The sequence below is a fragment of the Chelonoidis abingdonii genome, chromosome 2 (assembly GCF_003597395.2).
Source record: "Chelonoidis abingdonii isolate Lonesome George chromosome 2, CheloAbing_2.0, whole genome shotgun sequence".
NCBI lineage: Eukaryota > Metazoa > Chordata > Testudines > Testudinidae > Chelonoidis > Chelonoidis abingdonii.
In genome coordinates this window covers 14,972,208-14,991,391 of record NC_133770.1, presented here as the reverse complement: position 1 = coordinate 14,991,391, position 19,184 = coordinate 14,972,208, and the positions used below count along the sequence as shown (strand labels likewise).

At 44.3% G+C, this 19,184-nt stretch overlaps 1 protein-coding gene across 1 annotated transcript in view; it reads right to left on the bottom strand.

Annotated features, from left to right (window-relative positions):
• Positions 1–1,490, bottom strand: part of LOC116836902 (sodium channel protein type 5 subunit alpha-like) — a 103,791-nt gene extending 102,301 nt beyond the window's left edge. The window contains 1 exon segment of the mRNA XM_075063379.1: positions 1,187–1,490. Coding sequence (XP_074919480.1) covers positions 1,187–1,459 — 273 coding nt within the window. The 5' untranslated portion in view covers positions 1,460–1,490.
• Positions 1,491–19,184: the final 17,694 nt, after the last annotated feature.

The window sequence follows — 19,184 nt, the reverse complement described above, 5'->3', positions numbered from 1 at the left end:
GCCAATCAGGGCCCAGCAGGCTAGTATAAAAAGAGCTGCAGGGCTAGAGCAAGTTCCATTCCTAAAGGTGGAGGAGAGGGGATGGTGCTCCAGGTTAGCTGCTGGGACTGCACAAGGACAAGGCACTGAGGTAAGTGTGAAGAATGTGTTGGAGCCATGGAGAAGTGGCCCAGGGAATTGTAGCAGCAACACAGTGTATTTAAAGGGACATGGCTGATGGCTGCTATCTATAGGGTCCCTGGGCTGGGACCTGGAGTGGAAAAGTGACCTGGACTTTCATACACCCCAGAAGAGGAACAAACCTCTTTTAGTGGCCCAGCTGAAGAGCTCAGCCAGAAAGGCCCAGAGAGGTGAAGAGTCTCCAGGTAGGGAGCCCTGGGAGGCATGGCACCACCAGACTGGGACTGCTTAAAGGGCAGATGTAATTCGAGGGAGCCCAGAAGGGGCTGAGAGACAGTTTGGACAGGGTACTGTGATAGACCTCGCCGGACTGATTGAAGACTGAGCCCTAGGATAGGGATGCAGATCGAAGGATCTTACAGAGGGTGCACATAGGCCTCTGGGTGGACTTATACCCTGGAAGGGGTTTGCTTTGCTTTTATCACACAGACAGACTGTGTGAGACTCGGCCAGAGGGCTGAGTCACCAAAGACCCACCACAAAAGGAGACAGAGAGATTGCAGGCACATGCACTCAGCCAGGGGGTGCTCACGAAAGGATATGTAAAGCATTTAGTTGTGTTGTGCTATTTTCTCATTACTCTTACAATGGAGGAAAACTCACTGCAGTAGGCCATCAAATATGGAGTGATCAATAGCTATCAGAGAGAAGCTATTTGTATTGCTGTGATGTCAGTCCAACTAACCTGCACAGGTCACATAAGGAGGAAAATGCATTACATAATACAATGTCATTTGCCTAATAAAATATTTTCTGTTCAAGAAGTAGTAGTAGATTTTCATAATCAATATAATTTGCTCACTGGGTTTTAAAATTAAGCTTTCGTTATAATGAGTTACCATTTAACATGGCGTTAGGTAACCCCTAATGTGAACCAACAAACATTATTCATGTAATGACAGCTGGTAAAGGAAAGACCAAAAGAAGAACCCACTGACTAAAGCATTTCTCATCTTTTAACATCTTAACAGACAAAATAAAATCAATAACACATGATGACTTTAACCTTGTGATCATTGTAGTATGGATCAAGATCTTCCAAGGGTTCCCCGATGAGCTCCAGAGGAGGATTCCCAAACAGAGCAGGCAGCTTTTCGCAAGCTCTCAGATAAGGTCGGGGCTGACGTTTTTCTACTTTAGCCTGTTGAACACAATTTTCCAGCTTAGCCTTGGCTTGCTCTGTTTTTTTCTCAGCAATCCGCTTCTCAATTGTGGCCAATGATTCACATGTGAAAAGATGGAAACCAATATCATCTGATGATAAACTGAAATGATCCATCTTTTCATTCTATTTCTTCCACTTCCAATATTGGGAATAACTAAAAAGAAGGTATAATTAAAGAGATATAAGTAAAAGGAAGCTAACAGAAACAACAATATAATTAGGCTTAACAACTGTAAGATAACTATTTCTGCATTCACATCTGACAGTTGAACCATTAGGTAAAAATAAAACAAAACCAACTGGAAGCATATTCTCATAGGAAGAAAAATTTCAGTTTTAAATTCACAAAAATGATTCTGGATAGATTTTTATAATTATGCTTCTAAAACACATTTTGCCATTTTTTCCTGGGAAGTGATAGAATCACATCTGTGTCAGAGCTCTGACAAGCATCTTATTTTTATCCTGTGTAATACCCCCACCATATTAAAGTCCTTGCACCCAGCCACCATTAATGCAAAGGATAATTAATTAAGTATCTAGCAACTCTCCTACATAGTCGAAAGGGGTAACTATATAATTCTGCAGTGTAGTCACTTCTTGCAGCAGGAATAACAGGGTCTTACCTTACAGATCTTGAGCCATCAATGCTCCCTCCAAGGACCACCCCCTCCACAACAGCACAAGCAGTATGGCTATTTTCCATACCATTTTCTGCCTCTGTGAAAACTGAATTTGCCCAGGATATATAAAATTACACATAAAAACTATAAGACTATTATTAAGCTTACGAAGTCAAGAACTCAAGCTGGAAAAAGGAAGAATTAAGGTTGTGACAGGTTGGGTCACAGAAACTCCCTCAAGACTGTCACTAGATGTGCTGGGATACCACTGAGAACAAACCCCCCTGCCAGAAAAGGCTTCCTCCACTCCCGTCTTGCTGAGCTAGACACACCAGTCAGCTCCAGCACAGACCAAGACTCCAGCACAGACCCCCCCTGCAGTTCACAGAAACTAAGATTCACTTAGCCCAGCGGCTTCTCAATTAACAGGGCCTTTCCCAGCACTCAGTATTAAGTCTTTCTGGGAGCCTAAACCCTGAATAAATCTGTTTTATTCTGTATAAAGCTTATACAGGGTAAACTCATAAATTGTCCACCCTCTATAACACTGATAGAGAGATATGCACAGCTGTTTGCTACTCCAGCTATTAATCACTTACTCTGGGTTAATTAATAAACAAAAGTGAGTTTATTAAGTATAAAAAGTAGGATTTAAGTAGTTTCAAGTAATAACAGACAGAACAAAGTAAGTTAGATAATAAAAGGACTAGAAGGGACCTTGAAAGGTTATTCAGTCCAGCCCCTGCCTTCACTAGCAGGACCAAATACTGATTTTTGCCCCAGATCCCTAAGTGGCCCCCTCAAGGATTGAACTCACAACCCTGGGTTTAGCTGGCCAATGCTCAAACCACTGAACTATCCCTCTCTCAAAATAAAACAAAACAAAACATGCAAGTCTAAGCCTAATGCATTAAGGAACTGATAACAGATGAAATCACACCCTTAGAGATGTTCCAATAAGTTTCTTTCACAGACTGGACTCCTTCCTAGTCTGGGCCCAATCCTTTTTAGACCAACCTTGTAGTTTATGGCCTGGGTCCAGCAATCATTCACACCCCCATAGTTACACTCCTTTGTTCCAGTTCCTTTCAGGCATCTCTTTCGAGTGGAGAGGCCATCTCTTGAGCCAGCTGAAGACAAAATGGAGAGGGTTCCAGGGTCTTTTATATTTTCTCTCTTATGGGCAGAAACCCCTTTGTTCTTCTGTGCAAAGTCACACCAACAAGATGGAGTTTGTAGCCATCTGGGCAAGTCACATGTCCATGCATGAGTCAGCTTTTTGCAGGCCGACGCCATTGTTTGCATGTTAATTTGAACGTTCCCAGGAAAGCTCAGATGTGGATTCACATCTCCCAAAGTCCATTGTTAGTTAAGTACTCCCGATTACTTGTATAACTCCTTCACACTATGTTGGCCAAAGCTGCCTTATGTGTTTCCTACAGCAAAACTTTAAATACAAGCATAGAGCCAACGTTCATAACTTCAGATATAAAAATAATACATGCATACAGACAGGATTAATATATTCAGTAGATCATAACCTTTGCAAAGATATGTTACATGGCATATCTAGCATAAAACATATTCCACTTCTGTCATATTTACATGCATAAGCATATTTCTATAAAGCATTATGGAGTGCAACATCACAAAGGTTGCCTGTGCATCCACCAAAGGCATAAGAGGCAGGGCTGGCCCAGCTGCCCCTCATTTCCTTCATCACCACAGGAATTTTGATATCGATAGACTCTGGGGAACAGAAGTCTGGTCGTGGAATACATATGTGGACAACCTAACTCAAAGAATGACCATTACTGTACAGATAAGCAACTATTTCTTCTACTTCAGGTGCTTGTGCACATATATGCCAGTGTTGGTGATTCCCAAATAGTGTCCTTCCAAGAGGTGGTTACAATGAGTCTTTTTAAGAAAGGGCTGTGAGATGGCTTTGCAAAAGTTCACACAAGCTTTAGATACTTTCACAATTCCACAATGCATGGTAAATGTATGGACAGAAGACTGTCGCAGACCTACAAATATCTACAATAAGAATATTTTTCAGAGAGGTCAATGAAGCAGCTTGAGCTCGTGTAGAATGGACTATCTCTTGGTAATGGAGTAGTACTGACTAGCTCAGAACCCAATTTGATGCACAATGTTATCCAATAAAAGATTCTCTGAGCAGTAACAGCTTGGCCCTTCATTCTCTCTGCATATGTAACAGTGTCTGAGAGAAACTCTAAACTGCTTTTCCTGACTAAGTAAAAGGAGAGTGCCCTACAGCTGTCTAGAGAATGCGGGCTCTCTTCATCTTTCTGAATACATAGTTTAGGGGGAAATTTTGGCAGATGGATGACTTGATTTAACTGAAAGTCGGAAATCATCTTTGATAAGAATCTGGGATGTGGTTTTAGTGTGACCGTATCCTTATGGAAAATAGTAAGAGAGTGTTCAGTGATAAATGCCTGTAGCTCCTCCTCCCTCTTTGCTGAAGTTATTGCCACTAAAAATGCTTTCTCGGCCAATAGATGAAACAGGGATCAAGAGGACACAGGTTTAAAGGGGGAGCTGATGAAACCTGCTAGGACTTAATTAAAGTCCCAGGGATGGACAGGCTACCTTACAGGGGGATCAACCCTTACTAGACCTTTTAAAAATCTTGCTATCATGGAGTGGAGAGGAACAGAATGACCTTTAGTCAGAGTGTGGATAACAAAGATTGCTGAAAAGTGCACTTTCAGTGAGCTAATTGACAGATCCAAGTTCTTCAGCTCCAGCAGGTATTCCAAGATGTCAAGGACTTGAGATCTGGAAGGAGATGACTGGTGGTGATAAGCCCATATTGAGAATCTCTTCCATTTAGTCACGTTTCTATTCCTAGTAGAATCTTTCCTACAAAGAATGAGACTGCTCTGTACCCTCAACGAACAAGCTCTCCCTGATTAACTATTCAAAATTTATGCTGTGAGGTGAAAAGTGCATGCATGGCTCAGGGTGTAAGACTTGACTGTGACTCTGAGATAGTATGTCCAGAGCAACAGTAAGGTTATGGGAAGTGAATGGACAAGAATTGGAGAACCAAGGATCAAAACTGCCTTGGGCATGCCTGGACTATTAATAACAGTTTGGCTGCTTGCTGCTGTGAGTTTTCTGAAAAACCAATTGAATCAATGTGATCAGAGAAAACACATTAAAGGTAAATCTACACTGCACACTCCCTTTGGTAGCATGTAGAGTACATACACTACTTGTATGAACAGCATTGTAGACAATGAAATACTGCTTAGGCAAGCAGGTAAGGACATGCCTGAACTCTGTGGGGAAAGTACACCATTTGCCCAAGCAGTGCCTTCCCAGTCTACACTGCTACTTTTTAGGTTGCAGGTAAAGGCTCCAGCAGTGGGGAAAGGAGACTTTCACTGACATGTGTAGCTACACACCAAAAGCAGGACCCAGCCTGCTTTTCACTACAGCATGTAGCTACGCATACGCTACATCCTGCCGCCAGTGGCAAGCAGTGTAGATGCAGTCATAAAAGATTTGTGACCCAAGAAATCAGAAATGCATCAGCGATTGATCCTGGGCTCTTACCCCTTTTGGAGCAGAAGCAATAAGATTTTCTGTTTTCTCTGGTCACATGCAGGTCTACCATGGTGAACACCCACTTGTTGAAAAAAAAACTGCTTGAATCACCTTGTCCTTTCTTGTCCATTTGTGGTTGTCAACAAATTATGTGCTGAGGTGATCTACTGGAACATTCTGCAGCTGCCTTGAGTATGATCCCATAATATATGCAAATACGTATCACCTCCTGACACAGCGGTGTGGATCTTGCCCCACTCTGCTTATTCAGGTAAAACATGGCAGTCATATTATCTGGTATGACCTGTATGGTAAGATCCTGGATGGTTGGTAGAAAGTCTTGGGAGCTTGATCAATGGTTCTTAGATATAGGCTACTTATGTGAAGAGTGGATTCCTAAGCTGTCCACAACCACTATGTTCAAACCGTGCCCACGTGAACTCTCCAGCCCCGTGTGGATGCATCTGTCACTAGAGTTTTTGACAGAAGCTGAGGAGAAAAAGGAATCCCTTTGCCAGTGTTTACTGAATCCACTCACCACCTTGACAATTACAAGACTAGAGGAAGAACATAAACCAGTATGTCCAAGTGATGCTTGTTTGTTTGAGACATAGACTTCAACTAGCCCTGTATACAACACAGGTGAAGGTTGGCATGCTGAGTCATGAAGATACAGGATGCCATATGGCTCAGCAATTTGAGACACGATCTCACAGTTGTTCTTTGGTATACCTGTGGATTGTTGCAGAGGTTGTGCACAACTTGAAATCTTTCTGGAGGTTGATAAGTTATTGCTATTATCGTCTAGAATGATCCTGATGAATTCTATCTTTTGTGTAGGAGATAGTATTGATTTGTCTCTGTCTAGTCTCAGACCAAAGCAAGTAAAAAGCAGCTGAGGCTGATGGATACAGTCCACCAACAGTTAATTGGATTGACCTGGAATTAGCCAGTCAGCAAAATATGGAAACACTGGGATTTCCCTCTTCCTGAGGTAAGCAACTATTACTACCAGACACTTTGTGAATACTCTGGGAACTCTTGATAGGCCAGTACTCTGTATTGGCAGTGGACAGTCACAATGGTTTTGGACAGCTCAGGAATCCACTCTTAACAGAAGCATCCTCACATACTTTCTGTGGGCCAGGTGGATTGCAATGTGAAAATAGCTGTCCCATAGGTCAAGAGCAGTGTAACAATTGTTCAGATCTGTTATGGGAGAATTAAACTTGACATTACTGCCATCAGCCATTTTGTGTGTCCAGCCACTGTTAGCTGAAAACCAATTATCACATACCTAGGAATAATTGTGAGTACTCTGAGAGGCAAGGCCAAACAGCTGCATGATTGCAGTTTTGCTACTCAGAATAGGAGGATGGGACAGAAAGATAATGTACCATGAGAATGGAAGGGAATGTTTGGTTTTAAGTGCTCTGACTTATATGTTTTATTATTGTTATGACTAAAAATGCTTTGATGATAAGAAATAATGAGAACTTTGGTGAAGTTAGGAGAATTGGTGACCCACTAGGAGTTACTATGGTGAGTTATGTGCTTTGTTTAAGTTAGCTATAAAAGATTAAGTAAAAGAATACACTTTGGAACAGTTTGAGGGAGCGTATCTTCGAGCAGAGACTGACATCCTCTTCCCAGCAACTGAATGGAAGGAGGTCCCCTGGAAGTCTGACTGTTGATCACTAGAAACCATCTCAGACTTTGGGTAACTATAATTTGGGATGATCTAAACCTATTGTTATTGCATGTGTGTGTGTGTGCTTAAGACTCAATAAAGAAGGAATTTTGAGTGAAAGCACTCCTGTTTGTACCAATCATTTATCAAACATAAGAAATGTGTCCCCACTGATTTATTCCTGACACTGCCTGGAGAAAACAGATTAAGTTACCACAGTTTTGGGTTCTGAAAACCCTGGGTAACAGATCTAGGGATGAGGATAATGGAGGCAAGAGACACCATCCTGAACTTTAGTTTTCTGATGCAGGTGTTTAGTTGTCTTTGGTCCAAGGTAGGCCTTACGCCCCCTCTCTTTTTGAGAAAGTAACTGGAATGAAACCCTTTTCCTGAAGGGGAATCTCCTCAGCTGCTTTCACAGTGAACACAGGTTGAATCTCATGACATAGTAAACTCTCATGAGATGGCTCCCTGCATACTACTGGGAAAGGTAGATAAGGGTGTAGTAGAGCCTGGAATTGAATGTTGTATCCCAGTTCTACATCTAGACACCCAATTGTCAGTGGTAATGTTCCAGAAACTGCAGAAGCGGCACAACCTGTTCCCAAAAGGGAGGAGATGGAATGGGAAGATCTGATCTTGTATCGAGTGAGCAGTCAAACTTATGTTGATTGAAAATGATGGATGGGTACCAAGAATATAGTGGAGGACTTCCTTCTAGTGAACTTTTGGTGTTTCTTCGAGGAATCAGTTTGTCTAAACTGATGTAGGCCCCCACTCTTGGGCTCTAGAGAGAAGGAGCTCTCTGCACCATCTATTGGTGAACAGGAAGAAGAGAGAAAATAAGCAGATTTGATTTGCATGGGTGATACCCACCAAGCCAGTGTGACTATTTTAGGTCATTTTGGTTAAAATTAATTTAAGTTTTTGGTGTAGGGATAATGAAATGTTGTTATCCTTATTGCATCCCCGTAATGATAGAAGCACTTTCTGGTTCAGTATACTGGTCAAGCAATCCAGCTGTGTCTTGAATCCACTCCTAGAAAAATGGCTCACCTTTATTCTCATGGACATTATGCAGTGTACAGCAGGCCACAGTAATATGGATAGCATTGAAAACATTGGCATCCAAACAACTTTGAAGGCAGCATCATCGAGACTTCAATCTGTCAAACACACATTCCATCACCATCCTACAGCTACTAAGCATGTATTTAGACCTTCTTTTGCCAGGCACTTTGTGATCCATGTATTCTTTCATAAATTGTGGCATAAGGGGGCATGTGGGTCCCCTAGAATTACAGTGGGGACAATAACTCCATTTATAACAATGTCACTTAGTGGGAATAGTGTCCCTGATTGTCCATGAAGGTAAACTCCCAATCTTTGGAAAACCCTGATATCATACTTCCTGCCAGTACATCTCATGTTGGTGTCCATGAACCTGCCTCTGTACTTGACTAGGGCATGCATAATGATGGAATAGAACCTTTGTAGATTATGTACTCATATGCTCTTTGCAGAGGACAAGTTATGTGCACGTCCCATTTTTAGCCCTGACAGAATTTGGAAAGCCTAGTCTCTCAAAGCCAACAATTATTTCAGCAACATTGTTTATGCCCACCACCTTTGGTTAAATCACAGACGATTGCCTCACAAACCTCCACCATCACAAGTCCCACAACTGACCTGCCATCACCAAACTAGCTAGCCATGGACCTGTAGCATCCTAGAATAGCCTGCTTCGAGATAGCTATAGTGACCCATTTCCCCCCAACATGGCCTCTCTTGTGCATGTGTCCTGATACTGCAGGGCTGGTGCAAGCTGATCACACAGCTCGAGGAACAATTGCTTCTTTATGTGAAAGTTCTGGAGCCACTGCTGTTCATCCCAGATCCACATGATGCTGTGATCCCACCTGTAGGGATGCGCCATAGCTCCCCGCCACGCCTGAGAGGGATGAGCCAGAACAGGTGCCTCAGTGGGCAGAGCCACCGCCGCCTGTCCCCACCCCACAGAAGTCAAGGGGCAGGGCAGGAAGTATAAAAGCCTGGCCTCAGCGCTCAGTTGGCCGGAGGCTGCCGGAGAGGACAGATGCTGGTGCCTGAGCTCCAGCCGGGCCCAGCTTGCCCCGTGCTCACTACTCGGAGGAGAGCTGGCCTGACCTGCCTCGTGCCCGGTACCTGGAGGAATGCGGGCTTGAGCTTCCCCGTGCCCGGTATCCAGAGGAGCTGCCTGGGCTTCGCCATGCCCAGTATCCAGAGGAGCTGCCTGAGCTTCCCCGTGCCCGGTATCCAGAGGAACCCATGGTCTGGGACCCGCTGGACGACGCCAGCGAAGGACAGATACCCAGAGAGGGTGAGATTGGAAGTGGCCCGGGGGTAGCCGACCCCAGTCTGGCTCCAGGGGACCCCGAACCAATGTCAGTGTGTTGCGGCCAGGATCCCCACTGACTGCAGTGAACCCTTGCCGCTGCTAGGGCCCTGGGCTGGGACACAGTGGAGTGGGAGGGCCTGCGTCCCCCCTGCCACCCTTCCAAGGGTGGCAGACTCCCCCTCCCCTTGGCCTGAGGAGGCCTCTGGTACTGTTTAACTCGCTGTTCAGTCCCTGCTTAAGGGTCTGACCCTTACCTGTGTTTGTTGCCCCGCCCTGAGCCAGGGCTTGGGCTTTACAGACTGCTACTGTTCACTTATTGCTCAGCCCCTGCTGAAAGGCCTGAGCCTAACGGCTTGCCCTGCCCTACCCAAGGGCCTGGGCTATAGACTTTGTATTCGCTCAGCCTTGCTGGAAGACCTGAGTTGTGAGCTGCTTACTGCCCTGCCCCACCCAAGGGCCGGGCTTATGTACTGTGTTGCTCAGCCCTGCTGAAAGGTCTGAGCCCGAACTGCCTATAGATTCTGTATTTGCTCAGCCTGGCTGAAGGGCCCTGAGCCTGAACTGCTTGTTGCCCCGCCCTGCTCCAGGGCCGGGCTTATAGACCCTGTGTCAGCTTAGCCCCTGCTGAAGGGCTAGGACTCTGAATGGCCTTGAGACTGTTCGTTTGCTCAGCCGCTGCTGAAGGGTCTGGTCCCTGCACGGACTGCTGCCTGTAGGGAGGTGCCCTGGCTCCCCGCTGCGCCTGAGAGGGATGAGCCCCAGCACCGGACCCTTACACCACCAGGCTGTGCTCATGGACTTGCTCCATGAGTGCTGGTCTATATGTGGAGAATTTCTAGCTATGGTAACAGGCATAACCAGTATCAGCTGGGCTCTGGCTGCCGTATCAGTATCCATTCCCAAGAGATGCCTTTGATAGGACTAATACTGCTACTAAAATGTCCATCAGCATCTCACAGATGCTCTACTTTCCAAAATAGGACTGAAAACATGAGCAGAAGTTCTTTCACCTGTGCTGGATCTATGTTGCTGGATCTGGTTGCAGGAGTGTGCAGACCCAAAAATGGTTCAACTGGACATGTTGATGGGCTATGAGCACTTTTGGTTAAATGCTGTGGGATGGACCGACAAGATCTCCCACAATACTCCATGAAGCAAAACCTAGGGCAGCTACAGCTAGTAAAGGCACTCAGAAACCTGTGATACACCCCCATAACTAACAAGATCTGATTCAGGTCTGTGTAGTGAAATATGGACACATCAGTGTGGATTACTCCTGGGGGAACTCTGTGCCAAAAAATTAAAAATTCTGCAAATTTTATTTGTCAAAATAATGCAATATAATCACACCAATTTCAATAGTTTTGGTAAGTTATTTAAACTACAATATAGAAAAAAGTCACAATAACTATTCAGCCTTTCCTAAACACATGAAGTTAAGTTACAAATACACTTGGTAACTAATACCCTGTATTCCAGTTATAATCCTGGATTTTCATTTAAATTACATTACTGAACACCATACAGAAAAAAAAGTAGAATGTCATTTTAAATTGCTCCGACTTTAACACATGAAAGTCATACAGTTTTGCTAATCATTGTTGTGGATCTAGCTGGTACTTTGGGAAGTGCTTGGTTGTGATTGTCCTGACATTTTATTGACTGGTTGGTAAATGTTTTATTTGCCCTTGAAAGTCTTTTTTTTTTAAATGGGTAAGTAAAAATCTAACCCCATTGTGCCACTTTGGCACAGGAAAAAACTGAGAAAACACATAGATCTTTCTAGCTGATTCCCTTACTGTCATTTATAGGTTTCAGAGTGGTAGCCGTGTTAGTCTGTATCAGCAAAAAGAACAGGAGTACTTGTGGCACCTTAGAGACTAACAAATTTGTTTGAGCATAAACTTTCTTCTGCTCAAATAAATTTGCTAGTCTCTAAGGTGCCACAAGTACTCCTTGTTCATTTTGTTATTTATAAGGCTTTACATCACTCTGGCAATGTAGGGGCCTTAAAACTTTTACAGGTTTTTATGCTTCTGGGGGAACTGACTGAGAATGGGAACAATTAACTAACAATAAGATCATTAACAATATTACTATGCTACATTCTGCATGGGCGTTGAATTCTGTAAAGAGTTGTGGATATGAGACTTGCCTAGCAATGCAACTGTGAATGTTCAAGCATGAGCTGGAAAAAACAGATCTGTAGGCATGGGTTCTATAGACCCTAGAACTATGCAGTGCAGACATACCCAGGCAGGGGTGGGCAAACTTTTTGGCCCAAGGGCCACATTGGGGTTGCAAAATTGTATGGAGAGCCAGGTAGGGAAGGTTGTTCCTCCCCAAACAGCCTAGCCCCCGTCCCCTATCCAACCCCTCCCACTTCCCTCCCCATGACTGCCCCTCTCAGAACTCCCGACCCATCCAACCCCCCCTTCTCTTTGTCCCCTAACTGCCCCCTCCCTGGACCTCACCCCCTATCCAACCCCCCTGCTCCCAGTCCCCTGACTGCTCTGACCCCTATCCACACCTCCACCCCTTGACAGGGCCCCTGGGACCGCACGCCTATCCAACCTCCCCCATTTCCCATCCATGACCTCTATACACACCCCTGCCCCCTAAGAGCCCCCGCCAGGACTCCCACACTTATCCAACCCCTTCCCCATCCCGTCCGCCCCCCAGAACCTCCACCCCAATCCAATTGCCCCCTGCTCCTGTCCCCTGACCACCCTCTGGGACCCCCTGCTCCTTATCCAACCCCCCTGCCCCAGCCCCCTTACCATGCCGCTCAGAGCAGCATGTCTGGCAGCCGCACCGCCTGGCCGGAGCCAGACACACTGCTGTGCTGCTCAGCAGGACCATGCAACCCCGCCACCCAGAGCGCTGCCCACATGGCGGCGTGACTGTAGGGGAGAGGTACAGCGGGGGAGGGGCCGGGGCTAGCCTCCCTGTCTGGGAGCTCAAGGGCCTGGCAGGACAGTCCCGCAGGCCGCATGTGGCCTGCGGGCTGTAGTTTGCCCACCTCTGCCCTACGATGTGTGTCCTGAACTATCTCTACTGGGATATCTAAAATAGAAACCACTCTCCTCATGAAGTGTTGGCATAATTTATAGTCATGCGGAGTGGATGAAGATGATTCTGGCAAACAGCCTTATCTGGAGATGAAGAAGAAATGTTGGTAGCGATAGGTTGTCCATCTTCCTGTTACTCCTCGTCTGACAGAGCAACGGTGATGACTCACTGTGCCATTTGTAGAGATTGAAGGTCCTTAAAATGGTGAGGGGAGAGCGACTGATCTGGGGGATCTGGAGTGTGACACTGAAACAGTCTTTGTAGAATGAGGGATGCCAAGGTGCCAATGGGCCAAGGGTAATGGTAGGAATATGAAGCTGGAGGCCAAAGAAGAGGATAGCATGGACCTGTGCCTTTGGTATCCAGATCCAGCTCTAACATCCCTTCCTGTGAAAGAGGATGTGAGTACCTTGAGCCAGCTGATCTTGTTGGACAGATTTCCCTGATGCCCCCCAATTTTGAGGAGGAAAAAGTGTACTTCTTAGGCATACCAAGGGCTGTACCCATACGTGTTCTTGATACTTGGACAGACATGTGTCTTGTGGATAATGAGGATGGAACCAGTATTGAGGTGACTACCACAATGCCAGTTGTAGCTATTTTAATGATGCCAGTAGAGGAGAGTCCAGCATCAACGATACCAACAAGTTTTTAGTAGCCATATAAGCTCTGAGGGCTTGTCTACACAAACATTTAGTTCACAGCATGCTGGGGTGTCAATCTGTTCCACACTAGTCTGCTGCACACCAGATGTCTGTATGGACACTGTTACTGCACACTAAAAGTTCCTTAGTGCACTTTGAACTATCCCACTTTGAAATGAGAATAGATTAAAGCACATTAAAAGGCTGTGGTTCTGACAGAAGTGGAAGTCAGGGCACTCCATAAAGAGGAGTAATGAGATAAATCTGTTCTAGGCAGGTCAGGATCAGAGGTCGGGCACGTTGAGCTTTCCGTTAGGAACATGTTGAGTCAAGACTCTCTAACTGACTATGTTTAGAGAATAACTTGCAAATAGCAGATAGGTCGGTAATATGCCTTTCACCAAGGCAATGTAGTATGCCCATAATTCAAGAGCATTAGTATCTCACAGGAAGGGCAGTTCTTAAAATCAGAGGATGTGTGTTCAGTCATCATGACTGAAGTGCTACAAAGAGTACTTCGCTGCTAAAGAGCAAATAAAGATCGCTTCCCTGCAAATCCTATACAATTCCCAACACTGACCTAACTATTGAAATAACTACTTACCGTAATTGCTAACTATTTAAACTAATCTACATAAGAAAACAATAAAAAAATCAGGAAACAAGGCATCACTGTGAGTTTCTGCTTCTAGCCATGGGTGCTGATAAGTAACTGAGGACAGTTGGATGGCCCTGCCCTCTATACTCTCAGACGGAGGCATAAGGACAATCAGCAAATGTGCTGTTTCATCAGGTATTACTGACCAAAGGTCTCTGGCTCAAGTACCTTGGGTGCACATGTGGACAAGCATTCAAAGAAGAAACAAATTCCATAACACAGCATCATAGTGACCCCCTACATGCATCATCAGCAGGGTTGGAATCTTTATATCCATCACTCAGACCTTTGCCACTTCAGCTAATGAAGTAACTGATGATAGTAGTAGTAGACCAGTCCTACAGGGCTGGACTCAGTGATTGTGGTTTTCCATTCCAGACTGTGGATGGGAGAGTGCTTTAGTGGCAACAGACTCTTCTATTCATTTCACCCAAGCCTGACCCCTTTTTGCCCCACCCCCTCCAACCAGTCCCTGTCCAATCCTGTGTCTATACCACCATTGGCTCCTCATGCAGTTCCATTCTGATCACCTAATCAGCACCAATCTCACCTCCTCAGACTTCTGATTCCAATCCTAGTCTTCCTGCCCAATAAATCTTAATCTCGCCCCTTGAGACTTCCCATCAAAGCCTTATTCTCTCACCTTCTCCCACTCAGAGTCTCCTTATCCAGTCATCCCTAGCTACAACCCCAACCCACTGGCTCCTCATCCCCAGTCTCCTTGCACTAGTCCAAATTCCTCTCCCTACTCTCCTATTTGTTTCTCTCTCCCCACTACCAGCCTACAGTCATCCACCACTCTGCCCACATTCCCCATCCTTATTGGCTCCCAGTTCCACTCTTCCTCCCTGGACTTCTCATCAATCTCAATGCCCTCGCCTTCCCCAGCTTCTTGTCCAAGTCTTTTGGGCCAGCCAGTCCCAGTTCTCCTCCAGCACACTGGCTCCTCAGATCTGTCTCCCCGCCCCTCATTCCCCCACCTCACTGGTTCCCAGTATCAGTCTCCCACCCTAGGCTCCTAATTCAGTTTCAATTTCCACTCCACCCACTGGTTCCCTGTCTTGTCCCTGACCCCATTTTCATTCCTGGCTCTCAGATCTAGTCTCCTTGCCCAGCCTCTCCTACTCCCCTAGGCTACCTACTCCCCAGCACTCTCCTGAAACTCCCTAGGTCTGGCTCTTATCCCTTCTGTATCTGAGTCAGGCAGTTCCCTCCGTGCTACCAGGGTATCAGTATTGGGGGACACGGAGCACAGAAGAGACAGGCTCCCTGCTCTCAGTTTTGGTACCTGGCCTCACTACAGCCCAGAGTGGAAGGGAGCACCCATCACAGGGAAAGTCAAGCTTCGCCTCTATAGTCCTGGGCAGGAGGAGGCATGCTCAGTCACTCTTTGAAGACTGTGCCTGTGCAGTACTGTCCACAGAATGGACCAAGCTTGGTTTTTCTGTGGGAATGGTGCATGCACAGACTAGTCACACATAAGAGCACTGAGGGGATTGACCACACTCAGTTGCTCTGTGACTGGCCAGTGCATGCACTGTATGGTCATATGTAGGAGTGGTGAGATGATGGAGCACACTTAATTGCTCTGTGGGAATGATGCATATGCAGTCTGGAACAGCTCTAGGAGCTGTGAGAGGCTCAAGCATTGTCAATGAGAATGGAATATTCTGAAATTTTAGTTGTTGAACTCTAGCAAATCTCTGCTGAACATGTGTGAACTGCGATTTTTCAAAGACTTACGAGTTGGCCAAATTTGGCTAGATTTTCATGGGGTGGCAAAAGGCACATCCCTGACACAAAGGCCACCTCCTTTCAATTTTCAAATCCTTGCTCCAAATCATAAGGGGGCTAGAGCTTTCTGTCAGACCTTGTGGGTCTCAAACTTGGGTCCTGAGAGTCATCACACTTCAATCCTCCACCCAGTAACTCACAGACAGCAGGTAGGACTCAGGGCCACACAACCCAACTGAGGTACATGCTACACCCTTATGCTCTGACTGGGAGAACTCCAAGGCTCCTGATTAGGCTGCAGTCCCTATTTAAGCCAGAGGAGGAAACCAGAGGTTGTTTGTACAACTGGGCTTCTCCCTGCCATGGACAACTGGTCTGTTCTTTACCTGTTCCTTCCTTCTGATCCTGACATCCTGGTCTCCTGACTCACCTAGAACCAGAGTGTGTTGTAGTGCCAAGTCAGCTTTTGACCGGCCTCTTCTGCAGGTGCAGAGAGAATATTTTCCTCATTTAAGTTTATTCAGCAAGTTTAGTTCAGTTACTAGCTCATTTAAAGTTAAGTAAATTGGGAGTTGAAAAAGCAGTAAAGTATGTTTTCTTCTTTCAATCTATGAAAAAATTAAGTTATGAAGGTATAAGACATATTACTTCTAAAGTCTTGAAACTCATGGTGATCAGAAACAACAAATCACGAACTACAGATACTTCTTTCTTTAATAAATCAGTTATATTTTGCACTTAAAACTTTTTGAAACACTTACTTTTTTATTTATTCAACATATTTAATGTAGTTTGACTGGCTACACTGGCGTTTTACAGTGCTGCAACTTTCTCGCTCATGGGTGTGAAAAAAACACACCCCTGAGCGCTGCAAGATACAGCGCTGTAAAGCACCGGTGTAAACAGTGCCCGCAGTGCTGGGAGTGCGGCTCCCAGTGCTGCAAGCTAATCCCCATGAGAAGGTGGAGTATGTGCAGTGCTGGGAGAGCTCTCTCCCAGCGCTGGTGCTGCAACCACACTCACACTTCAAAGCGCTGCCGCGGCAGCGCTCCCACAGCAGTGCTTTGAAGTTTCGAGTGTAGCCAAGCTCATTTAACTAAGAAGTTTTTTTAAATAATGCTTATTTTGTGCATTTTAATGGAATTCCAATTTTCATCCAAATGCAGCTTGATACAGATCACAAATTCAAAATTAATCATCATCTTGAAAATGAGAAATGAGTCATTCACCATTTTCTAACAATATGAAAATTAAGAATCCGAATTAATGTATGTGATGCTTTATAATAGCTTAAATAAATATGTATATAGTATTCTCCTGGTTAGCAAAAAGAAATGCTAAATTATATTAATGAGAATCAACTTTCCATTAGGAAAATAACTAAATAGTATAAATGCAGAACAAGATTAAAATGGATTATTTAAATCAATCCACCCTACCACCAAAATGCAAGAATTTCAAGCCACACTGATGAAACTTCCTGAATGCTAAGGTTTACAAAGAAACACTAGAAAGAAATGAATCAGAAGATGTTATTAAATCCTTGGCAACATGAAAAATCCCATACCCTGATGATTATGGTACAAATGTCTACAAAAACTTCCTGCCCTTTCACAACAATTTCTTCAAGAACATTAAAATACTGCCAAAAGAAGGGAATGCTTAAATAGTGTTTTGCACATACAAATTACAAAATCATAGGAAAGTAGGGCTGGAAGGGACTTTGAGAAATCATCATGTCAAGTCCCCTATGCTGTGGCAGGACCAAATAAATCTAGACCAGGGGTTGGCAACCTTTCAGAAGTGGTGTGCCGAGTTTTCATTTATTTACTTTAATTTAACGTTTCGCGTGCCTGTAATACATTTTAACGTTTTTAGAAGGTCTCTTTCTATGTCTATAATATACAACTAAACTATTGTTGTATGTAAAGTAAATAAGGTTTTTAAAATGTTTAAGAAACTTCATTTAAAATTAAATTAAAATGCAGAGTCCCCCGGACTGGTGGCCAGGACCCGGGCAGTGTGAGTGCCACTGAAAATCAGCTCGCCTGCCACCTTCGGCACATGTGCCATAGGTTGCCTACCCCTGATCTAGACCATCTCTGACAGGTGTTTGTCCAGCCTGTTCTTAGAAACCTCCAATGATAGGGATTCCATAATCTCCCATGGAAGCCTATTCCAGAGCTTAACTACCTTTACAGTGAAAAATTTTTTTCTAACATCTAACATAAATCTCCCTTGCTACAGGTTATGCCCATTAATTCTTGTTCTAGCTTCAGCGGATACGGAAAACAATTGATCATCATTCTCTTTACAATAACCCTTAACATATTTGAAGGCTTTTATCAGATCCCCTCTCTCTCATCTTTTCTCAAAACTAAATATGCCTAGGTTTTTAACTTTTCCTCATAGGTCAGGTTTTCTAAACCTTGATAATTTTTGTTGCTTTCCTCTGGACTCTTTCCAATTAGTCCACATCTTTCCTAAGTGTGGAACCCAGAACTGGACATAGTACTCCAACTGAGGCTTCATCAGTGCTGAATAGAGTGGGTCAATTGCCTCCCATACCTTACATATGACACTCCTGTTAATATACACCAGAATGATATTAGCCTTTTTCACAACTACATTACATTGTTGATTCATATTCAATTTGTGATCCACTATAACCCCCAGATTTCAACAGAGCTACTACCTAGTCAGTTATTCCTCATTATAACTAAGATAACTCCTTTATTGAACAACTCCATGTACTTTGATTAAAAAGTCGTGGGAGGCAAGGGTAAGATAGCTAAAAAAGGTTCAAGTCTTATGTGCAGCTCCTGAGTTCAGTCCAGGTGAAATCCAGAACTTTTTTCTACATCCTAGTGTTACCAGAAATGCGTACTCCTTACCCCTAGTACTCTTTGTGTTACCAATCGAACCGTCAGCCAACAGACTATTCATTAAATCACAAATATAAATACAGAGGAAAATGTAAATTGATAGAATTCCTCAGCTAAAAAGTCACAGTCAGGAAGGTCTTTTCTTCAATGGTTAGTGTTTTTAACAAGAAAGTAAAATAAGTTAAAACAGAAAATAAATAGAAAAATACCAGTTTCGGGTTTAACTCAAACCTAACCATGAGGGCAGATTCTGACCTTTCCAAATGTGTTCACTCTCCTCTGTGATCACCAGCAGCCACTCTAACAGACTTTCCTATGAGCACCTGTGCAAGGGGAAAGGAAGAGGGAGTTCTGTGGATCAGGATCACAGGGTGCTTCTGCACCCTGTCATAAGGGAATAAAGAACAAAACTTCTGTTTATATCAATTACATTCTGATATACATCACAAAATCAAATGCCGCTGAAGATTATTGAAATAGAGAAATCCAGCTCTAATGTTTTTTTTAAAATCTATGACAGAAGCCACTATAATTAGTCCAGTTCTATACATTTGGTATCTCAAGTCCTATAAAT